This window comes from Vanessa tameamea, chromosome 16 (genome assembly GCF_037043105.1).
Source record: "Vanessa tameamea isolate UH-Manoa-2023 chromosome 16, ilVanTame1 primary haplotype, whole genome shotgun sequence".
NCBI lineage: Eukaryota > Metazoa > Arthropoda > Insecta > Lepidoptera > Nymphalidae > Vanessa > Vanessa tameamea.
In genome coordinates this window covers 6,580,869-6,596,537 of record NC_087324.1, presented here as the reverse complement: position 1 = coordinate 6,596,537, position 15,669 = coordinate 6,580,869, and the positions used below count along the sequence as shown (strand labels likewise).

At 31.3% G+C, this 15,669-nt stretch overlaps 3 protein-coding genes across 3 annotated transcripts in view; 1 reads left to right on the top strand and 2 right to left on the bottom strand.

The window, feature by feature from the left end:
* Nucleotides 1-15,669, bottom strand: part of LOC135193686 (vitelline membrane protein Vm26Ab-like) — a 378,568-nt gene that overhangs the window by 140,574 nt on the left and 222,325 nt on the right. The window lies entirely within an intron of this gene.
* Nucleotides 1-15,669, bottom strand: part of Tsen34 (tRNA splicing endonuclease subunit 34) — a 234,808-nt gene that overhangs the window by 163,529 nt on the left and 55,610 nt on the right. The window lies entirely within an intron of this gene.
* Nucleotides 1-15,669, top strand: part of LOC113403025 (BAI1-associated protein 3) — a 77,731-nt gene that overhangs the window by 35,037 nt on the left and 27,025 nt on the right. Inside the window, exons 6-10 of the mRNA XM_026643438.2 lie at nucleotides 2,465-2,643; nucleotides 6,436-6,599; nucleotides 13,845-14,083; nucleotides 14,580-14,801; nucleotides 15,174-15,257. Coding sequence (XP_026499223.2) covers nucleotides 2,465-2,643; nucleotides 6,436-6,599; nucleotides 13,845-14,083; nucleotides 14,580-14,801; nucleotides 15,174-15,257 — 888 coding nt within the window. The remainder of the gene's footprint in view (nucleotides 1-2,464; nucleotides 2,644-6,435; nucleotides 6,600-13,844; nucleotides 14,084-14,579; nucleotides 14,802-15,173; nucleotides 15,258-15,669) is intronic.

Below are 15,669 nucleotides of genomic sequence, written 5' to 3'. Positions count from 1 at the left end.
CATAAACCAATTAATATTAACGGATTCGATGGTATAATGGCTGTATAAAGCTACTTATCCCGAGGTTCTGAGTTTAAGTATCGAGTTGAGCCAATGAAAATGTATCTAATGCTATAACTATCCTTATGTCGATGTCCTGTTTTATTCCTATTTATTTAAGGGTTATTATGTTATAACTTGATTGCTAGAAAGTCAATATTTTTGCAAATCTTTATGTTTTGGGAACGACAGATTTTTTTTCGAATCTGAATATTCGGGGTGCAGATATGTATAGATACATACATAAAATGTATGTGTGTACTTATATACGTATATATATTTATTAATGATTCTTCTCCTTACACCTGGAGAATAAAGTAAACAAAAATGTTTATATCAACCTTTATAAAAACTTTGCTTTACATCGCTTGGAAGACCAAATGAAGTAAATATATTTGCTTGTATTAAGGGAATAATTGATAATATCAATAAAGCCAATTATTATAATACAATAAGATTCATTAGAAATATTCAAATTGTAAGTTTCTCTGACCAAATCACACTAAGGAAAACTTTTTTTATTTTTTGTTCGGAGCTAATTTATTGCACAGATTCATTCTCTCTCTCATAAGACCTTGTGATTCAATATTGTTTCTTTTGTCTTTGCTTTGTTAGTCCATAAAATATTGTAATAAGTATATTACCATTATGCTTATTTGTCTTGGTAGAAATTATGTTGTCCCGATCGATTTCGGCCACGGCGGCCCTCTAAAACGGCTATCTCAAGGGAGACCAGGCAACTACGCGGGACATATTATAGTGCACAATTATGTGCGCAAGCATAGGTGCACTCTCTTCGAGGTAATGGAGTGTATACACTTCTAACTTTCAGACTCCAGACTCCAACCTGTTACAGAAAATTTTTCAATCGTAAAACCCAATAAATTTTATCAGCCCGAATTAGGCGTTTGAACTCTGGACCTCAGAAGATATCGCCTTATTTCTAGCCACTAGAACAACGAGCCAGTCAAGTTGGTTGAAATATTTAGGTGGTGTAAGATCCCCCTCAAAGTTAATAAATTTGCCCAAATCCTTTCTTAGTACACATTTAAAAATCTTTCAAATTTGAAATATCTTTATTACTGGTGAGGGCTTCAGTCTGTCAATATATATTTTAAAAAAATTAGATATATTTTGGTATAAAATTAGAAAGTAGCAAGGAGTGTTGGAGTAAGATCCAAAACTTCTTATCAAGAAGAGTAGAGAGAAGGCTTTAGAGTAACAATGATATGTTTACAGGCTGTTCCTTTCCTTTGATTTAATTTATACTAGCTGAACCTGTGGCAAAAATTATCAAATTATTTTTTATATTATTCAGTTTGATTAATAGTTTACTAAACACTTTTGCAATATAACAATATTTTTTTTATTACTATCAGTATTTAAAATGTCTTGTTCATTCGTAGATAATGTCGAAATATCGAGCTCCACCAAATAAAAATAAAAAACATGGCAAATATCCCGTTTTAAATACTGGTAGTAATAACAATCTTGTATATATTAGTAAAAGTAAAGTAATATCAACATTGTCGAAGTATCCGGTCGTGGTTTTGGACGGAGGCGTCCATTAAACAGACGATCGATTAGTAGATTCGGCGTTGCACTGCGTCGCTTCATGCTCGGCTGTTCATTCCAGGGCTTAAGGTCGACATAAAAATAGTCTGTGAACGAACTTCAATAACATTTTCATACAACAATATAAGGCTTAGCGCTTTGTGTTCGATTCATATACGTTAAATCGTTTACATGTTTGAATTTTATGCAAAAGTTGTTTTGATACTGGCTTTTGTCTTATCGTAATTGTTTAGAGATTTGAAATTTAAATATTATTCAATTATTATATTATCAATACAAAGCAACAAATTTTAAGAAGAATTTATTTAAAGAAATTTATTATTATTTTTATTATATGATATAAATTAGACACTATCTAGATAAATAAATAATTTAAGGTTTTGAAAATGTTATTTCCAGAATAAAAAAAAAAAGTATATATATATATATATATACATATATATATATACGAACTTGGTTAACAAATAGAAAAACGGTTAAGAAATAGGTACTGAACTGTAATAAAGTGACTTCTTAGTGTACGTTAGATGATTAATATAAGAATAAAGACATTAAAAAAAAAAAACAAATTCGATTATTATATTTGATAATGTATGCCGATAATAATTTAACACGGAGCGGCGCGCCTTCGTGAGAGAACACGTGAAAAAGTGTACTATAGAGGATTGGTAGACAAGAATTTTGGACGAGGGTATTATCTCGTCTTCGTATGTTCTTGTTTTCCGTAGTGCAGGGGTTATCATTTACTGGGATTTTAACTAATATTGTTTTTTGTTACGTGATTATTCGTTATAGTTTATTAATATTATTCTTTACTATTGTAAATGTAATAAAATATTTTTTTAATTAGTGACATCGACGATATATCGTCGGACGTACTGCACCTAGACATCTGGGATCACGATGACGAGAGCTCTGTACTGGATGCGGTGTCGCGTCTCAATGAAGTGCGTGGAGTACGAGGCCTCGGCCGCTTCTTTAAACAAGTATGCCAGAGCGCTCGTCAAGGGAGCCAGGATGATTTCCTTGGTAAGAAGATAAATGTTTATTCATTGTGTTATATATGTAACAAATATAACATACATATACACACATACACAATGTGACACACACATACACAAAGTGACACCTTCGCTCATAGAAATTGGTACTGCTTGTATAAATCACTCTGTACAACGTTAATATGCCGTCAGCCACAGGGTCCAAGATATGATGTTCTTGTTACCAAAATTATAATGGATTACATAGCTAGTCAACTAAAACACAGCAGTAAAAAATATGTACAATAACTAAGAAGTGGATTTGACGCACTCAGACCCAAACAAGGTTCTGAGTCGAATCGTTACCGGTATTTTACATCTTTTTTTATAAGAGATTCACTAATTAAATAAAATAAAAATGTTTTTTTTTATAAGATTAGGTATACATCGTGTTTTATATGTCATTAAAACATAGCATTTTGCACTATATATATTAACTTAAATCACTTTAAAGTACATTAAATCTCATTGACTTAAAATGTCAATCGTATTCAAAATGAAAATAAACAAATTCGAACTACCCGGTTCGTATTCAAATGAAATCAACAGGAAAATATAAACTTAAACAAAGTATGGTATTAAATCCGAAAATTATAAAAGCATACATCAAATAAAGGGTTTTAATTATTGAATTTATTGATAATGTTTGGTCTATATTGCTTAAAAAAGCTATAGCAGAACGAAGTTATATAATTAGGTTATGATTACATGTGGCATTTCTTTAATTTTATACATGATTGGTACAGCTTGTGTAGACTTACCGAAATATTTAAAAAAAAAACTCGAGGAGACCTTTTCCATACCCGTGCTAAAAAATTATAATTAACATTGTTAATATGTGCTACAAATTATAATGTTTTTTGGTATGAAATTAGCGGAAACCTAGAGATAGGATGTTTAACTAAATTTTCTAAATAGACAACCTATACAGACTTTATCTATTACAAATAGACAGGAGATTGTGTATGAATTTATTACGTTAAAATAGTAAATTAATTACAAAATAACTAAGATCTTACTGAAAATCATTAAAGTGATAGTTATCTTGACTTTCACAAATATACCGTAATCGTGATATAAAAGGAAAAGAAAACGGAACGTCTGATATTGTAGTGCCTAAACCTGAATTTAGTTAATCCTCGTTTAAAGTGTAAACTGTTATCAGTTTACACTTTAAACGGGGATTAACTATAGAAATACTATTATTTCTGAAAGAAGTTTTAGCAATTACAAATACGTACCTCACCGAGCTCCTTGTTATTCGGGAAAGTGGTCTCCAAATTAAATGTAAACTTGTAATCATTATAATGTCTACTATAAGGTATTTTTTTAACTAATATCAATAAATTATTTTTATTAAACGTAGTCGGTAGTTTATTTGATTAAAAAAAATAAATTGATGTGAAACCGGATATTTTCGGAATGTGTTAATTAAACTTCAAACGGGTTGGAGGAACGGGAGAATTAGTTTACCCTTTAACTCATTAGTACTGATGTAGTATTTTGTTACGTACATTGAAATGTCAGATTCTATTTTACAGTACGTGAATTGTCAAAATATCACGTTTCCAATCATCCTATAAAAATAAAACGTAAAACAACTCCACAGCAATATCGGTATTTACGTACAAATGTTACTTTTCTCATTTATATTACGATCGTCTTCTTTTTTTCATTTGTTCTTTTAAAATTACCCAAGACCTTGAAATCCTCGTCGGATTGACTTGGTATCCGACTGTTACGCAATTCCTAAACTTAATAAATTTTTGTTGCTCGTAGAAAAACTTGCTTATACTAAACATATTAAAATTCCAATTCTAAAAGAAATTTGAATATATACCTGAAGTAGAGTTATTATTTATGCATTCATTCCAAGCCCATTTTTTTTTAAAGTCTGGCCGATGAAGGTTCGAGTTCGATGAAAAATGGAATATAACAAGATTAATGGTAGAGACCAAATCCAATATTTATTTAGGAAGTCAAATGCGCTGTAAGCATTCGAATTAATACAGAAAGGAAATAATTTGGCTACGAGCACCGATAAGAAGATTTTACAGCCGGCTGAGCTTAGAAAAAAAAATGCATGTCCAATACAATTTTCTCTTCATATTTAAATAAAATTTGATAATTTTCTTCTTTTTTTTCTTTTAAATAAGAACGACGAATATCACTTGTGTATACATAAATGTTTACTTTTCAGTCTGACCTCCAATTGGTAGCAATTTGAGGTTATTCATAAAATATTTATGAAAGAACAAATACACAAACAGACTAGAAAAAGATCAATTTCTAAACTAAAATAAGAAACACCAGCATAAATATATTTATATATATTCTTAATTTCATGTTCATTTCATTATATTAATTCCAACATTAAATATTGCAAGTAAAAGCAAAATATTGAACAGTAATCAACCGTCCTGATTCTATCCTTCCTTTTATCTCAAGCGTTATTGAAGGTAACCTTAATCAATTAAATCATTTCCCTGCAAGAAAATTCTTTAAAACCTTTTTCAATTCGGTTTTCGTTCTGTTCTCCTCGTATTTGCTGTGATGAAAAATTACTGATGACTTAAGATTAAAATGAATAATACTGCTCTTAATATATCTATATCTTGACAAGAAATAAAATGGTTCCGTTCTTCCTTGTATCTGCAACGGCAGTGTAAACAAGCTTTTTTTTTTCTTTATCTCGTAAAACTACGTTATGGCATTTCGCAAGGTGGTGTTCTGATTTCTATATTGCTTTATGTATTTATAATATCTATTTCATCTGATATGTAATAATAATATAATAATATAATATTTCATAATATATATACATTACCATCTCTATGCAGAAGATGATAAAAAACATTTTAAATATACTTGATATATAAAATACAAAGCACAATAGACACCTAAAAAAATATATATTCATACATTATTGCTTAAATAATAACCTCTTCCAGACGACCTTTGGGTAGACGACTTCTAGTTGAAGTTGCGGTAAGGAGGCTTACAGGATTCTATTTCAATTAATTAATATATAATAATAGCTGTGTACCCAATGGAATATTCCATCAGAATACAATGTTGGACGTTGGTATTTTACCTGTGAACAAAAAACTAAGCCCCGATTTCCATGTTTCTTATACAAAAAATGTGCAAAATATTTTCATCCTTGATTTTACCCTCTTGGGTGGTAAATTTACAACATTGTAACAACTTTACTTTACTTATAAACAAAAGCCTAAATACCGATACCAAATTTATTTTTACACTTATTTCATTCCTATAAAAAAACGTCCATATGAACATTAAAGAAATATTTTCTACACATTGTTTCATTTATATAGTGTAACATGAAAATATATATATAACCACTGTTGACCACATTTACACTGTTTAACTTTATAAATCTTTGGTGTAAGGAATACTATAAATAAATGAATAGTTATTTAGCTTTCATCTAATATATAATAAGCGACCAAAGAAATATAAACTCTCTTAAAAAGCGGTCCATATTGGTTATAGGAAGTCAATGATTTTTAGTAATAGGTCAATACTAAAATGGCGGTTAAAAGAATCCGATATATATATCCGAGATAAAGATCCGACCTCTAGAATTCATTTGAGGCGCCAATATTTTTCCGATGACCTTGGAATGTTTAACTCTCATTATTTTTTTATTAAAGTACTGGTCATTGGTAACCAATTCTGACAACATTTTATAGATCAAATTTTATTAATTGGACAGCTTGCTATGGGGCCAGTTATATATGGTGATATTTTGAAATAGGATCTATAAACATCCCACTACGAGAGATACCGTCAACGGGTGTTGAGGCGTGGTACAAGTTGGAGGCACGCTCTCAACGCTCTTCAGTTCAGGGACGCATCAGGTTGAGACTCTGGCTCTCGGCGAGGGAAGCTGGCAGACATGATGATGATAATTGGCAGCAGGTAAGAATACATGATAAATTTATTTTATTTGGGCTACACGCAGGTTCTTAAGCTAGGATATTATTAGTGCATCTCGTTGACATACTAGTACAGTTTTGATATCCTCTTGAACAATTGGCTAGCTGATAAGGTTTCAGATCCCAAAGTCGTCGGCTCAAACTTCAGTCAAGTTATCGGGTTTCACCGTCGAAAAATTCTCAATCAGCCTAGAAGCAGCCTAAAGCTTAGAAATTCGCATTGATAAAGCATTCGTGCTACGCCTGAAATTTCTTTCAATATAAAGTTGACAAACGAAAATATAATTTATTTAATTTTAAAGGGCAACCGTTAATTTGATTTTCTGTATAACAATTTAATTCATATGGTAAAAAACCTTAGCCTTGATTCGGTTTTGGAGAATGTTTTTGCACATACAGATTGACAAGAGCAGATCGAAATATCAAGTGTGAACGACACAGCTCGGTTGACATTTATCATCTTGTATATATCAAACATTGTAATGAGAACCGGCAAGGAGCTCACCTTGGGAGTTAAATTAATTACTAGCTAGCGACCGCATGTTTTACTTACGATTATAATAAGTATATGTTGAATGTGTTTTCTTTTTTTTACTTCAAAAAAGTTAAATTGAAGCAATTTCAATTGAGTAAATTATTTATATTAATATTATATGTAGATAATTATTAGAATACCTTTATATTTTTTTCTTTTTAAAAATTTTAATGATACCAAGATTGTCCTCATTCTGCTTTAGAAAGTCTTTTTTTTATTTATATCTTGGCATCGTTTGCCTTTGTATACGTTTTCCTTTCAGACACTGTACAAAAAATAATATTAGATATCAATTGAATCAAAGCAAAATTCAAGAAATTGATATCGATTAAAACTTTACTTAAATTGATCATATAAAAATAAATATTACTTTATATTATAAAGCCTCAATAAACTCCAGGGGAAAAAAGTTCAAAAACTTTTTATTTAATAATTACTGTTAAATTTTGTTTAATCCTGTAAAATGACGGTTCAGAATTGCTTCTTGCAGAAGAGCCATACTTGAATAAATCATAATTTCATTTGATTTGATTTGAATAATTATTCGCCACAATTTTACTTGAAGTTATACGCTTACGCAACAAAACAACGTGATCTAATCGTCATCGATTTGTATTTGTTCTACTATTCATTCCCTATTGATAATAAAAGTGAACCAATTACAAGCCACAATTAGTTCCATAATCTATGGCTAACAGATTTTTTTTATAACCACAAAAGAAAAACTTACGACAAAAATCCCATTGTGATAACTCTCTGAAGTAGTAAGCCGGGCATTAAATTTTTATTAGTTTTCCACTGAGATCCATTAGTCCATACATTCATGACGTAATAACATCAGCTTTAATAGTTTATGTCCACCACCCATCATATAGTAATTAATCTCCGACCGACATACCTCGCTGTACTCCGACTCTTGAAATTCAATTAGATAATTCATAACGCTCTTTTGTTACCATGATTAATTAATATGTAAATTAAATAAGTAATACAATTAAATTGGTGGTGAGTGTAATATAATTATTAATTTGGAGTCCTCTTTTATCGTGGATAATGACGTTGTTACCACTCTAATCTGCCGAGATCAATCTTTGAGCTAAATGAGCACCAGTTCTTGGACACCAGGACCATCTTAGAAATTATATAATTAAAAAGGAATTTAATTTAAAAATACAATGTACAACAATTTTTATTTTGCATTCCTTATTTGAATTAAACCTTAATTAAATGTGTGAATCAAGTAAATAAATATTTTTAAATAGGTTCCTTTTACCGTTGTATACTTATAGTTACCACTTTTTAGCCAAATGGCAAAGCGAATATTACGATTTTAATCAAAAATATATTTGCGAAATATCATGATCAGAATATAACCCGCAGATCGGCTACTACTGGACAAGGGGCTTCCTCAATTATGTTCACGATGGCCTGTCTTGTGTTATCCGCATCCAGTGGCTTCTTGCTACCCTTACAAGATAGTCGGTCCGCCTTGGCCTGCCTATGGCTATGCCTTCGTATCATTGTCGCCACTCGAGAACCCTTCGGCCCCAGCGTGATTTCTGCGAGCGATGTGCCCCGTCCACTGCCATTACAATTGAGAAATTCTTCGGGCTATGTTGGTTTGTCTGCGGATTTTATCATTACTGTTGCGATTTCGGGGAAACTCCGAGCGTAGCTGTTCAGGTCACTGCAATTGAATTCCACAGAAATTAAAATGTTCTTAATATTTTTTTCTCGTTGTCCGTGCCTTTCATGTATCTTTTTTTATTATTTCGATGTGACTGCATGTTTCATTTCAAGACAACATCGATTTTTTTTCTAAAAGCTCAAAATGGTTTAAACATTTGAGCTAAATATTTAAAATAAATTGCCAGCAATATTGGTGAAAACGGAACCACTAATTCACTTCACTAATCCTCGTAATTAACCATAGATAATATTAATCATAGAAGTAGCAATTGTCACATCATGTCCACAGCCGTATTTGTTTATATAGCTTGCATATTATACCTATGTCAAACAAGGAACTCTACTATTTTTACCACAGTTATAATAGAATATTTATTATTAGTAAATAATTTTCGTGTATACATTCCCAAGCTGGATGTGCTCGGGAATGTATGTATATTCTCTGTGAAATTTTTAATTCCTTATAAATTTGAAATAGTAAGTTGAATATAATTATTGAATTCCGTTTAAAATAAAAATATTGTTTTCGTGTAATGTATCCCGGTCCAGCTTTGGTTGAACTTTTGCGTTAGCTTAATAAATGATTGAGTCAGCGAGTGAAGCGAAATTGTGATTACACGATAAATCTAATTCATTTCTCGAGAGTACTTCATTCAATACGACTCGGGACTCTGTATTCTTTCCACGATTTCTACATTTCAATTATATTTTTAGAAATCAATAAGTACCCGTAGGTTGTTTGTTTGTCAAATATATGTAAGCTGGATTAACTGATCATACTTATACGACCATTTACGACATTTACACAGAAACATTGTATAAATATAGGTGCGACTTTAGATATTTATCTATTGAAGATGAAATTATACAATTTTACATAACACTACATTAAAAAATGCGTATAATTAGTTATTAAAAAATAAATAATTTTTTATCCGTAAAAAAGTATAAATTCATGATTTTCGAATAACACCCGTCTATATTCAACGACTTATGATGCTTTATGATCGAAACATTTTTTTTTGTCTCATTTCGGCAACTATTTTTATTATTACACAACAATCTATTATTGTAGGTATTTAATTATAGTTATTATACTCTTGTTGTAAAGTTGTAAAGGAAATTTAATGGAGATTGATCCTGTACTTTTAAAAAATATAATTAATGTGATATTCATTGTAGATTTAATATATACTTAGTATGTCGAATCACTATCTTACTCAGAGTCGTTTAATTATAATTAATATAAAAAAACTAAATATATTCTTATCAACTTATAACCAAAATACTTATTGTACAAGTAAAGAAGTGTTTAAAGCATGCCCTAATAATGTCTTTTGAACGTTTAAATATCAAAGATTTTAAATGGCAAGCGATTTAATTCTGAGGAAATTTCCATTCAGTCTATTAATCACCAGTCACGAGTAGACGTGAAGTGATGTGCAGCATACGTGTAATTAAAGAGGTAATTGCTACCTGCAAATGTATGACATTATAGACATTTATTTAAACCACTTGGAGTATATTTATGTAACAAAAAAGTGACGCAAAAAACTATCATTGTTTTTTTAAATTACCTACTTAAATTAATTCAATTACTCAACGGGAGTATTCGTAATCCAACTTTTAAAGACAACTGCAGATCTGAAACTACCTGCCTATGCCTCTATTGCTAGATGAACTAGTATTTTTTATCTTACCTTCGGGTTTGCCCACAAATGGTAACAAAAAGATGATCACGTATAATCAATTCTCACCTTTTATGGCTACTGATACCTGAATCAAAGTATTTAACTAATAGACAAGGTCTAAGGATTTGTGGTTTTTTTTTCGCTTCCACCCAGACTGTCTATTCGTACTAGAATCAGTTTGAACCGAAAGATTTATGCGTAGCAGTATCAAATCGTGTTCTCTTCTTCCAGATTACAAGAGTAAAAGAACGGCTGTTTGTCTTGATATTAGGTATAAACTGTTTGTAGATAAATCTCTTTGTGACAAGTATTAGAAAACTTAGTGAACATCCCAAACCAGTTTTATTTGTACTTCAAGTGGGTGGATGGGCGTTGCTTCAAGCCTTTAATATACGTCTCAGAAGAGGATGTCGACTGAGATAGTCAGAGTACTCTGAATTCCAAAGAGTATTCACGACAGATTCTTGTACCAAAATGGTATTATAAGATATTTTTTCCATATGAAATAAATCTGATAAGAAGCGTGCTAAATTTGAACCTGTAGGCTTATTATATGAAACCTTATTGGTTTCAGCTCATATAATCCACCAATACCATGCTGGTTTTTATGTTTTGATGGTCAAGGGACACCAACTGCTCACAAGAAGGTTTCTTTGCTCAGTTGTCAAATCTGTAAATGGTTCGTGCCAGCCCCACTTCTCCAGACTTCTAGATGCACTTCCTCTACGTTTTGGGCCGTCGACCTGTTGAAACATCCACTAGGACTTTGTGAACATTATAAATTGTCCAAGGAGTGTAGTATCTAAGTACCATTTGAGTTAGTCATGTCGCAAACAAATCTATGCATCGCGTACCATTTGGCAAATATTAATGTTGTTATTTGAGTTAGAAGTAGCCAATCCGGTATTGCACGATAACGGGACAGGCTATCGGCTTTGGTGTTGTATATTTTGGGAGTATGAAAAGTTTCTATGTCTTTGTGATATCTGTCCAATATTCCAAAAAAACTTTATGTCAGATCCTTAGATTTTGAATCTGGAATCTCCCTTCCCTAGTTCCGCAGATGTATATGATTTAGTTATCGGTTTTTTAGTGAATGATAGAGCAGTAGAGACTCTGATCATGCTCTTTTAAAAAGACTAAGAGGTCCTTCATATATGAAGGCAGGCCCACTAACGTAAGCACCCAATCACCTATCAGATTCGTACTGTCTATTTTATGCTACGTATGAAGCATCCGAAAAATGTTTTGTACAATTGACATGTATCACCAAATCAGGTATTCCTTTGATTCCTTGTTCAACGCAATAATTTTTGAATTGAGATTGTTGTGGCGAATTATTTATGAACCTTTGGAGCTGACAGTGATTGAGTTTGCCTCAGGGTATGATAAAACTTGCAAAATTGATCATTCCGACATTTTGTAATTTGTAAAGTTTGGTAAAGCTTCGTTGCAGAACTTTTGAGATCTTATTTTGTGAATATTTGCAGTGGGTAGAAAATTTTCCACGGGTCCCAAACAATACCCAGGTATTCCACGCCTTTTATTATGTGGTTTTTAAAACGCTTTATTTCTTAATTTACCTCCAATTTAGTGAATACTTTTCAAAATCACTAAATAAGAATATTGGGTTGTACACATTTCGGGTTCTTTTAATTTTGTTTCGATTGTTAAAGAAAATGCAGCCTCATTATTTTCGAGTTCAGACTGATCGCTCGTATATAAGCTTCTACTTACATTATCATTAAAGTAATCATCTTCTTGGTTTATTTGATAATGTGACGCTATTATTTAGGTCTATATTTGTATTTGGTATTTTCTATTTCAATCGTCTTTGGTAATATATAACAAGATAACGTTACTTTAAACCTATAACAAAAAAATATATTATAATTTCAGAAAGTACAGAAATACTAAATAGCTTCGTTTTTTAAAACATTAATTATCGAGCGGTCACACCGCTAATTCATATTTCAAAAACGACTATACATTCATAGAGGGTAGTTTGAAATAGGGTAATTTGAAAAAAGAACACTTCTTTAGAATACCTTACGGCTATGAACGACGAAAAACTCTGAATTAAATATATTGATATTTTTATTAGAAAATATTTGTTACTTTAAATTTTAAATTAATCAGTGAATATATCTCACACTTTAATGTCGAAATTTCTCATTAAATGAATTGGGTAGAATATGGAAAAAAGTGCAAGGTACGTATGTATGTATGTTCATTCTGTACTCCTGACAATGTATGTGTAATTTTATGATGATCGTTTGAGTAATTAAGACGTGAAAACGTAACTCACGAACAAATTCACTTTTACATTTGAGTGAGGATGATAACGATCCTCTAATGCTAGTTTCACATTCACGGTCCTCTCACGTGTTGACTTTTTATCTTTACGGGAATAGATCACTCACAGGGAATTATCTACTGCGAAGGCTTATGTCTGTCACATGCGAATATTACGTTCCGATTTCCATCGGCATCCATAAATCGATTACAGAGCGGAAGGCAATAAAGACGTCGCATTTTTATAATTGTCTTTAGGTAGCTTTTAGGTCATCGTTATTTCAAAATCAATAATCGTAGTTAAACTTTTATTAGGTCATTGTTGAACTATAAGTAAATGGCATATTTGGTACATTTGGTTGTGATGAAGGACATTTATTTATTTATTTATTTATTTATTTATTTATTTATTTATTGGAAAAGTTACACCATCAACATATCACTAAGCACTTAAAATTAATATCTGTTGGGTAACATACAAAATGATACGTCATTAAAGGTGTAAACAACATTCATCTTATTGGTTGAATGAATATATTTATTAAATTAATGTACAATAGATATTTAACTCAGTATCTTCTACTTATTTTAATTTTAGTCAATGCACCGCCATCAATGGGATCTAAGATGTTAAGCCTCTTGTGCCCGTAATTACACCAGCTCACTCGCTCTTCAAACCAGATCGCAGAAATACAGAGTACCTATTGATTTTTGCGATAGAATTATTTATTGAGTGGGTGGTCTACGCCCAGACAGGCCTGTACTAAACTCTACGTATTTAACCCTGTGATAGGGTATCACAGGGTTAAATACGTAGCATTTTTCTTCATATGTTTATTGATAGTCTTATGCATACAAAAGTATTTCATACATTTCAACCGTGATACCGTGTTAATAGTTAGCAATAACATGTTTGTTGACGATATTAATGAAGTGAAAATTATTTTTATCGAAGTTTTACAATAATATAAAACGCTACTACACGATAAGGTTTATTTTCATAAACTTTTAATTAAAGGTGCGGCAACACGAGCGTCTGTTTGGCGTACTTTTGGCTCATGAGGTTGATATGGCTGCGAGTACATCTACGAGCGGAGCGGAAAGCGAGAGCGGTGAATGGGAGGGAGAATTATGTGGTGCGGCGCAGACGCTTTTGCACCAACACGCAGTGCAAGGGGACATGAGCTCGCTTCAAGCAGCAATTGCTCGCTTTGCTGCATCGTGCAAGCTCAACAGCGAAGCACCGCTGGACCCGAAGTACGATTTTTTTGCTGTTGTAATATATTTGTTGTTATTTATACCTGTTTTTGGTTTTCGTTTTAAATAAAAGTGAAAATTATTTTAAAATGAAAATTTTACAAAAATTTTTAATTGACAACTTCATTTTTATTTTGTATATATATTTTTAAATGTATATAGAGAAAGATGTAATAGGAGTTTATTAGCGAATTTTAATTATCCTACATATTTTAAACTGAAATAAATTCTTGTAATAAACAACGTAACTTTAATTAACACGTAATGTTCAACACAATCATTCAACCGTGTATTCGATTGAACGCCCACTGTCAATATACACCTCCTAACGCGTGCATATTATTAATTATATGTCCCATACTATTAATATTACATACACATATTGCGTGCAATCGTGAATTACAGTACATTTTTTTAAATGATAGGTTGGATAAATGAGCATCAGATATTACATAGACAAATTAGAACGGAAGAATATAATTTTTCTAAATAACAGGTACATGTATAAGTTGCTGACCGAGTTGGAGCGGGCATGGTGCGCGAGTGAGAGTCTTAGCCTAGGAAGCGGGAGCGGGAGCGGAGATTCAGGATCGGGCGCTACACGAGATGAGGAAAGGTGGCTCGCGGTCTGCTTCTGCGAGTTTGTGGAGCGTGCACTTCATCAACTGCGCTTACATCGAGACTTATACCCCGTACTGCATCATTTGAGTCTCAACAAGTAAGTATATTTAATGAGGTCCTGTGAAATGAAAATATAAAATTAATAACGCTAGGAATTACAACATTTGATCACTGCAAGTAAAATTTGTGTAATAACCAATAATTCTAAACTACCTGGAAACAAAAACTTTGCATTTTTTATAGAACCGTTCAAAAAATATTATTTTGATTCGTGTATTTTTTATATACGAAAATATACCCCTAAGACAAATGACCCGTATGGGTTGAATATTATTTAAGAAACTTTTTTTTTTCTTAGTAATTATCGAATTATTCACAATCCATCCTTTTTTTTGGCTATGTTTTGAAAGATAAGTTTTACACATTTTAAAAGTAATACACATGAATATAGCAATACTCTTTCTTTCAGATTGGAATACCTCTTACGTTGTCTCAATCAGCTCTCACAAATGAAAGCATTTTGGCGCTGCTGTCCTTTTAATAATGAAATTAGGTCAGTGAACTTTGTCTTTTACCCCTTAAATGAAGCTGACCCTCTTCAAATCAAATATAAACATTTTAAACTTCATAATTTATGACAGAATACCTCAGGCGATACCAAGGAGATGCAAATTTTGTTTTTGATAAACAAGTTATTATTATTTTTCAAATATATTAAATATTTCTTTTAATATTAAAATTAATTAACTTTAAAATAGATTAAGTCACAATAGGATTCATTTAAAATAGGATTGAAACTTCACAAAACTTAAAATTACTTTGGTTTTCAAAACTCCGGAAATTTATTTCGGAAGAGTTTTTAAGGTTTACAAAAACAAATACACATACTTTTCTAATGGTAACGAGAATTGTAAAACATTAAAAATATATTAGAACAAGTTTTAATAAAATTTAACTAAAGTTGG